The sequence below is a fragment of the Salvelinus alpinus genome, chromosome 1 (genome assembly GCF_045679555.1).
Source record: "Salvelinus alpinus chromosome 1, SLU_Salpinus.1, whole genome shotgun sequence".
In the NCBI taxonomy this organism is placed as follows: Eukaryota; Metazoa; Chordata; class Actinopteri; order Salmoniformes; family Salmonidae; genus Salvelinus; species Salvelinus alpinus.
In genome coordinates this window covers 31,380,426-31,389,747 of record NC_092086.1, presented here as the reverse complement: position 1 = coordinate 31,389,747, position 9,322 = coordinate 31,380,426, and the positions used below count along the sequence as shown (strand labels likewise).

General features: G+C 40.5%; 2 protein-coding genes across 2 annotated transcripts in view; one reads left to right on the top strand and one right to left on the bottom strand.

The window, feature by feature from the left end:
* rac1b (Rac family small GTPase 1b) overlaps positions 1-2,395 on the bottom strand; it is a 140,623-nt gene extending 138,228 nt beyond the window's left edge. Inside the window, exon 1 of the mRNA XM_071396616.1 lies at positions 2,052-2,395. Coding sequence (XP_071252717.1) covers positions 2,052-2,086 — 35 coding nt within the window. The 5' untranslated portion in view covers positions 2,087-2,395. The remainder of the gene's footprint in view (positions 1-2,051) is intronic.
* A 457-nt stretch (positions 2,396-2,852) lies between these two features.
* LOC139573319 (salivary gland specific protein SAGSIN1) lies at positions 2,853-4,914 on the top strand. The gene is made up of 2 exons (XM_071396639.1): positions 2,853-3,232; positions 3,601-4,914. Exons 1-2 carry the CDS (start codon positions 3,053-3,055, stop codon positions 3,619-3,621), a joined length of 201 nt encoding a protein of 66 aa, XP_071252740.1. The 5' UTR covers positions 2,853-3,052; the 3' UTR covers positions 3,622-4,914.
* Positions 4,915-9,322: the final 4,408 nt, after the last annotated feature.

The following is a 9,322-nucleotide window of genomic DNA, read 5'->3' as shown; positions in this document are numbered from 1 at the left end:
GTACCACAGGGTTTAATTCTCGGGCCGACTCTTTTCTCTGTATACATCAATGATGTTGCTCTTGCTGCGGGCGATTCCCTGATCCACCTCTACGCAGACGACACCATTCTATATACTTCCGGCCCTTCCTTGGACACTGTGCTATCTAACCTCCAAACGAGCTTCAATGCCATACAACACTCCTTCCGTGGCCTCCAACTGCTCTTAAACGCTAGTAAAACCAAATGCATGCTTTTCAACCGTTCGCTGCCTGCACCCGCACGCCCGACTAGCATCACCACCCTGGACGGTTCCGACCTAGAATATGTGGACATCTATAAGTACCTAGGTGTCTGGCTAGACTGCAAACTCTCCTTCCAGACTCATATCAAACATCTCCAATCCAAAATCAAATCAAGAATCGGCTTTCTATTCCGCAACAAAGCCTCCTTCACTCACGCCGCCAAACTTACCCTAGTAAAACTGACTATCCTGCCGATCCTCGACTTCGGCGATGTCATCTACAAAATAGCTTCCAACACTCTACTCAGCAAACTGGATGCAGTTTATCACAGTGCCATTCGTTTTGTTACTAAAGCACCTTATACGACCCACCACTGCGACCTGTATGCCCTAGTCGGCTGGCCCTCGCTACATGTTCGTCGTCAGACCCACTGGCTCCAGGTCATCTACAAGGCTATGCTAGGTAAAGTGCCGCCTTATCTCAGTTCACTGGTCACGATGGCTACACCCACCCGCAGCACGCGCTCCAGCAGGTGTATCTCACTGATCATCCCTAAAGCTAAAACCTCATTTGGACGCCTTTCCTTCCAGTTCTCTGCTGCCTGCGACTGGAACGAATTGCAAAAATCTCTGAAGTTGGAGACTTTTATCTCCCTCAACAACTTTAAAAATCTGCTATCCGAGCAGCTAACCGATCGCTGCAGCTGTACATAGTCCATCTGTAAACTACCCACCCAATTTACCTACCTCACCCCCCATACTGCTTTTATTTATTTACTTTTCTGCTCTTTTGCACACCAGTACCAATATCTCTTCTTGCACATGATCATCTGATGATTTATCACTCCAGTGTTAATCTGCTAAATTGTAATTATTCGATTTATTGCCTACCTCATGCCTTTTGCACACATTGTATATAGATTCTCTTTTTTCTACCATGTTATTGACTTGTTTATTGTTTACTCCATGTGTAACTCTGTGTTGTCTGTTCACACTGCTATGCTTTATCTTGGCCAGGTCGCAGTTGCAAATGAGAACTTGTTCTCAACTAGCCTACCTGGTTAAATAAAGGTGAAATAAATAAAATAAAAATCTATGTTTGTCCTCTGTTGCGTGTCTTTATTTGTTTGCTTTAAGCCCTACTTTTTAATAAAATGATCAAATACAATCGCTGACTGTTTCCATGTTGATTCAATTGGCACAAGCGCGGAGTTGCCATCATACAGCAACGGTCGGTGGTTGTATTTTATTAGCGTTTTATTAAAATGTATGATTTCAGCAAACAAATGGCCTGCAACAGAGGACAAACACAGGTACACGGTAAGTGTTTAATAATTTACATTTTTAAGTATCGACGTATAGTTACTATAATTTTTGGGCAACATCATATCCGTATTTTACTCCAAGTATCGACTTGTAAAAAACAAAATAAGAATTGGTAGCGGAGTTTAGATACTTGGCTAGAATATAGACATGTTTCAGCATCTGAACGTACACAGCTATGGCAGAGCAGTGATTTAATTCATAAAGTTAACACACCCACTTAATTTAGTCCCATTGAAGGGGACTAAACCAGCTAATTTGCACAAATAACAATTGTGAGAATAAGCATGTATTTGCTTGCGTAATGTTGGATCGTCATTGAACTTGTTAGTTTGGTAGTTACCTAGCCTTTAGCTAACTTTTCACTTAGTTAACTTACGTTAACTAGCAAGTTAACACATTTGCTAGCTATATTATTTATTTATTGACATTCACACCAAATAGATAGTTACTTAGCTATAATGGTACATCGTGTATTTATAGTTAGTAAACGTTCATAAACTTACCCGTCCCCAACCACGACACACTTTATGGCCTGCATTGTTCCGGACCGTATTACCAGACTGGTCCAGATGCGTTTACTAGCTTGGGTGCTAGCTTAGTTACCCACTCCTTTGTCTGAACTTGTTCAAACTTGAAATGTCTGGAATGATTTGGTCAAAGTAAGACTGATTGACAAGGTTAATGTCTGTCTTTTCGAAAGTGTCCGATAAGATATATATTTTTGAAGTGATCTTGCTACATTCCCATACTTTCTCAACTGGAAATTATGGAGCAAACAGCTGCTACCACCCATTGATAAAAAACAGAGCTGCGTTTTACATCGCAAAACCGTGCGGAACTATCCGTTCACCGGGTCACTTCCGGTTGCTTTAGACGCCCACGCACGGATTTAAATCACTGATGTGCAGTAGTTTAATCCTAAAACAAAATACAGTACATTGTGATAAAACGAAAGAAGCATCAAATTAAGAAAATGGATATGAACTTGTATCTTTCACATAACATACATCCAATTATTTAGAAGTAAGTTAGCCGTTTGAAAACGTGTACCAAAATACACATTTGAGAAGTGTGAACAACTTTTTCAGTTTTCAGGTAGTGTGGAGTTATCAGAAGATAATATGCTGACATCGTGATGTTAATATACGGTATGCAAAGGTATCTGGTATACTTAGTAACCAGAACAGTATAAGAGAGACTAGTTTATCCAAATGATTATATCCTCAAAACAATAACAGAGTATTTACGGACACCATAGACAGTTACACCATGATGACGTTGCCGGATATCATTGCATTGCAACTTCCGGAGTCACACTGTTAATGTTCCGTTTGACCAAAACTGGAAAAGAAGGGTGGATTTATCGTTTGGGGTGGGGTACCTCGTCAAAAGACGAAAATATGAATGTTAAAAACTCCAGACAACGATGGCAGTATGCACTGTTGTATCTTCTTAACTTGTAAATAAGATTCCGGTGGATAATCGCCGTTGCAGACATTGTCTTATGGCGGGTCTGTCTTATTTAGTGTTCCGTTTTTCGGGGTCCGCTGGTCGGACTTATGGGGTGTTTTCTAAAGGATTGACCAGGACTTTGTTGATATTTTTTGATCTCGCTTGGCGACTGCGAATCAGATTCCCATACCTCTATCTCATCGCTTCGATGATGTTCAATGTGCGATTACAGGTAAACATATTCCTGGCTAACCTTGCACCTTAACGGTGCATACAGTTAGCTAGAGCGAATATATTATCTTATCTTCACAGATTGACTGAGCTATCTTAGCAGCTAGCTCGCTTGCTAGCTAACGTTTGTTAACGCGACAGCTAAATAAAGGTAATTTGCTAGCTAGTCTAAGAAGCCACAGCATAAGATTTGGCAATGCAAATCAAGTTTGAAGTACAGTATCACGACCATAAAGAAGGCAGATTTAGAAACCCACTGCCCACTTTGACACGTCATGCTTTGTGAGTGTCATTTCTTGTATTCATACATTCACCATATGTCAGATTTCCAATTTTTAGCTAACTGTCTTTGTCTTTTCCTATTTGCAGGTCCATATTGAGATTCACTGAGTGAGTTACAACTGCCACAATTGAGGACCCAACACCCCTGACTCTGCTCATTTGTGGGCATCCTCAGTCAGAACTTTCCAAAGAGACCCTGCAGACCTCACACAATCAACAATGTGGAAGAGGGCACTAGTATCAGGGGCCAGTATGACAATGCGCAATGTTACACGACCGTTGTCTCAGCCACCCCTTGTCATAGGAACCCAGTGCCTTTGCTTGGGAAGGACACCATGATGATGTCATTAACAATGGCCGCTGGGGTGTGCTGAGATTTGTGAGGTTGTACTGGGATATATCTCTCACAGCCACTCACCACCAGAGATTCTTGAGCTACCCATCTGGTCAGAGGAGACATAGTAAAGGATGACCAGTGGAATTCGACACTGCCTTTTTGTCGCAGACCACAAGGAGGACTGAGAAACAAAAATTACAATGACAACAATGTAATGAATGTTTTTGGAACCTTTCTTATTTCTTCTTCCTCTTAGAGTTCTGCTTGATGTGTTCATCAGTGCACATCTGTAGTTGTCTCCGAAGGAAAAACTGGAAACTTGTCATATAGTTCCCCTCATAATGAAACACAGTATCCACTAGCTTGCATCTCCACCGCATGACATAAACCAGTGCATGTTTTCTATTCTCAGTGGTTTGGGCATTTGTTTTGAGCGGTTTTGAAAAAGTTTGTTGGCCAATGGAAAGATGGTGCAGTGAGTTGGAAAGTGGAAGAGGAGAAATTTCTGTGTAGGTCAGCAGGGCTACTGTTACAACCTTTCAGTGTAGCTCAGCAGAGCTACTGTTACAACCTTTCAGTGTAGCTCAGCAGGGCTACTGTTACAACCTTTCAGTGTAGCTCAGCAGAGCTACTGTTACAACCTTTCAGTGTAGCTCAGCAGGGCTACTGTTACAAACTTTCAGTGTAGGTCAGCAGGGCTACTGTTACAACCTTTCAGTGTAGCTCAGCAGGGCTACTGTTACAACCTTTCATTGTAGCTCAGCAGAGCTACTGTTACAACCTTTCAGTGTGGGTACGGTCACCTTTCAGTGTGGGTACGGTCACCTTTCAGTTATAGAAATGGCAAGGTGCTTGTTGTGTAATGTGCATCTATCCTTAGTGTCACTTCTTCTCACTGATTTGGAATGGAATGTTGCAGTGTAGGTGTCAGGCAAAGAGGAAGGATCCAGGAAAGGAATGACTGCATGACACACACACACACTTGTGTCACCCACTTCTCTGTATCGGTCAATGGAGCTAACGAGGTGGCATTTTAGATCTGAAATAAATGGTTTATGATTTTGTCTTTGGTATGCACTCCTCCTTATTTCTCAGTAAAGTGTTTATGGGTTTTGTCAATTCTTGAGTCACTGTATTAAAAGGGTAAGGAATTTAATATGGTTGTACCTCCTTGGAAACAATTAATTATTAAACAATCAACTATTTCTGTAATTTTATATTCTATGAAATTACTTTTAGGTTATAATCTTCATCATCTTGGATTCATACACACAACACTAACCTCTACCCTTCTACACCCTCATGGTAATGTTTACTTAAGTGGGTAAGATCTATAGTAAGGATTTTTGTGTTAAATCTGTTATTTAACCCGTATATCTCATCCAATCTATTATTAGAGAGTGTCCAGAGGGCATAGCAGAGATACCATTTCAAAGGAGAACAGTGGGACTATTGAGGTCATTCATTCATCCTCCCAAGATGGTATAGATATACATAGCCCACAGATCATTTGCAATGTGGATCAATTCATTTAATTAAATGTGGATTTCAGACAATTTAATTACAGTCAATTCAACATATCCCCTTATGGATGAGGCAGGACATTGTCTGCAATCAAGATGATCCATTGGTAAAGCTGCTGCTGATCTGTTAAAGATTGTCTTAGAAACATATTGTAAGGGAGTGAACGTTATTTATAATAAGGGTTACATGGAGAAAATCAGACCTCTGAAATGAAAATGGTTCGCCCTTCCTTCAGCAAAACATATTTGACCTAAACCCTCCCTGAATGCTTGAAAAAAAACAAGTGACCCTCTATACCCAAAATGATAATTTAAACAAAGTGAATAGCAGAGAACATGCCTACCGTTTACCCTCACTTCTTGGACAGGCCAGAACCTTAGATATGCAGTTTTAGAAACTGTTCTTCATCCTGTAAGCATTATATGGCAACTCAGGAATGTTGATAGCAAGAGTAGGGGTGGAAAGATCTCCTTTATTGTAAAAGCATTGCATGAACCTTTCATCTTATTTGCAGGACCAATAAAAAATGGCCTTTTATAAAAAATTTACATATTAGCAGAATTGTTTTAATACCGCGCAAATTCGCGAAATGACAGGCTAAGAATGGACAGAGAGATAGGCCTCTGTGTTCATCTTAACATATTTCTCTAATGCCAAATCAGTGTCTTGTTTGCAACTAAACTGTCCCTATTTGCAAATAATAAAATCTGAGACGTCATTAGGAATCTGAGCATAGTACTTTCAAAAGTTAGGTTTACCTTTCCACCTCAGACAGAGTGACCTGCTACCGACGCAGAAAAATGTAAGCTGCTGGCTAGGGTTTCCTTAAAATCTGTCTGGGTTTAAACATCTTTTATTGTACAGAAAGTGAATAGCTTAATCAATTGATAGTGACAGAATTAAAGTAAAAAAATGTGTCTCCTCGGCTATATAAGGTTGTAGCTCAGCATCTGAATGTCAAAGAAATGAAACAATAATATCCCTATATGCATGGGAGTCTTTCCTTGGTATTTTACAGCTTGTTTCTAGCATAAAGCATTGCGGACCAAATCACTGTTATAGATCACTTTATATAATCGGATCCATTTTATTTTCTTCAAAATCTTAAGCAAACAAGAGGTAGGTCTGTGCTTTTTGCCATTTTCTTTCATTAAAAGTAGGCCTATGGTACCCTCTCATACCCGTTCATTTCGAGTCTCGGTTTTAACTTAATAGCTTATGGATATAGCAGTCTATAGCCTAATTTTGTCTGTCAAACAAGAAACCTACCTCTTATTTCTTAAATAGGTAGAAATAGGCTCCAACACAAAGCCCTATTGTTGTTAGTAAAATGAAGTCTAATTAAAATGAATACTCAAATGTGCCTACTTTCAGCACCATGAGCTGTCCATTTTAGTTTGCTTGTGCCGCAGCTGCAGCTGCAGCTTCAAGTTTCAGCACCACAATGTAAGTTACTCGAATCTGTATTATTGTGAGGTCAATAACTCTGATAAATAGCCCTACATCATGGGCAAGAAACATATGGTTTTAAATCAAATCAATTATAGTAGTAGCAAGCTATCAAAGTTGACCTCCGGTCCTCCTCATCTTCACGCTCTCCTCGAACTGAGCAGAAAATAAACTATAGGCTAGTCCGCACACAAGATAGTGAGTTTTTTGGACTAGGCCTAATCAAAAATTATTTTCGGAAGAAGCTTTTGACGCTCCTCCTGACCTGCCACCATAGGCCTAAACAGCACAGCCATTGGTTAGGCAGCACACAAAAAAGTGTTTGATCAGCAAGAGCAGAGCAGACCAGGGCTCAGTGTTGGAATTTCCATTGCAGTGTGTAAAGCTGCCTAGTTTTATTTACACCATCCCAGCAGCTATCTTAGAAATATAACTTTGCCCTGTGCTTCTCCAAGCATGCACTTCGTAGCCTATAGGCTATGGATCATTTGATTGAGACCACACTAAATAGCCTATAGGCACAATTGATATTTCACACCCAGTGGAGAATCAGAGATGAAGGGCGGCACCGGACACACATCAATACATAGCCTAATAAGCAACTAATTCTAAAACACTGAGAAATATTGAAATTTCATCAATTAAAAATGACACGACCCTCCCCTGAACTAGATTTGAAAAACTTAACCCCCCCCTTGACTGAAATTGGAAAAGCATGACCCTCCTCCATTTTCCTCCAGGTACCCATTATGTAAATGTGGATCCTTCACTAATGAAACAATAATACTGTATTAAATATGCATAACAGAATATGGTTTGAATAGTCATAATGGCGGTTGTCCTATAGCTCACCAAGAGCTAAGAATTTGTGAGAATTGTTGGGTAGTACATCCTTTATAGGAGAATTGTTTGGTAGTGTATCCTTTTATCTTGACTTTGCTACAAGCTACAACTAGAGCTGATGCTCTATGTTTGTCCACACGGTGGCAGCAGCTCCTCACTGCTAGTTTACCACCTTCCCAACTCTTGCTGAAAGCACATCACTCATGCCCCCTAGACCTAGTATAAATGGAAAATATAGAAGTGAGACAAAATAAGTAATTTGCTTTTTGGTCAATAGTAATGTCTATCACTGGTGACTTAGTCCTACCATCATTTTAACAGCGAACAGCTCTCTGATTCTCCAGCTCTCTGATTCTCCTCTTTTCTTATCTCAGATACAATCTCCCCAAAACTCTTTAACTAGATGTACTTGTAATGTAAAAGTGTCAATGTGTAGTGAAACAAACATTATGCTGTAAGCCCACCAACAGCCCTACATTGCACTCGCTGATTAAACTCAACTCCACGATTTACGAGTGATGACTAATGTTGGTGGACTGGACCTCCAACATCACATCAAGTGATTTTGTTTGTAAAAAACCCCCGACTGATTTCAGCACCCAAAGAATAGCCCGCAAATACACACGACATTGTTGTGTGCTGAAATCAGTCGTTTTTATAAAAATGTTGGCACTCCAGTCCGCCCACACAGTCTGCCAACTCCATCGTAAATCATGGAGTTGAGTTTAGTCGGCTAACTTGGCACTTTCCTTTGCTATGGCTTGCACTCTGGATTTGTAGATCTGCAAAATGTTGATACCTCGCACAGTGCAAACTGTACCCGGACGAAAACTTCCGACCAAGTATTTCAATGGCAGGCACATGTAAAAACCATAAGGTTGCTAAGGCAACTGCTTTATAATTATCTATGTGGCAACCCCGAACCCTCCACCTCCTCTTTGGAAAAGAACATGGATTATTCATTTCTCTGGGATTTGCCACATGAAAATATTTTAATAATAGGGTTAACATAAAGGACTGACAGAAACAGAATGGGAGAGAGAGTGAGTGGATCAAGCTGATCCTAACTGTTATAGGCCAATTTCTATTTTGCCCTGTTTATCAATCAACTGACTGGCTTTCTTGATATCTATAGTATTCTCTCTGGTATGCAATCTGGTTTCCCCTCAGGTTATGGATGTGTCACTGCAACCTTAAAGGTCCTAAATGATGTCACCATTTCCCTTGATTCTAAGTAATGTTGTGCTGCTATTTTTATTGACTTGGCCAAAGCTTTTGATACAGTAGACCATTCCATTCTTGTGGGCCGGATAAGGAGTATTGGTGTCTCTGAGGGGTCTTTGGCCTGGTTTGTTAACTACCTCTCTCAAAGAGTGCAGTGTATTAAGTTAGAATATCTGCTGTCTCAGCCGCTGCCTGTCACCAAGGGAGTACCCCAAAGCTCGATCCTAGGTCCCACGCTCTTCTCAATTTACATCAGCAACATAGCTCAGGCAGTAGGAAGCTCTCTCATTCATTTATATGCAGATGATACAGTCTTATACTCAGCTGGCTACTCCCCGGAGTGTCCAACAAGCTTTCTCTGCCCTTAAACTTGGTCTGAACACCTCCAAAACAAAGGTCATGTGGTTTGGTAAGAAGAATGCCTCTCTCCCC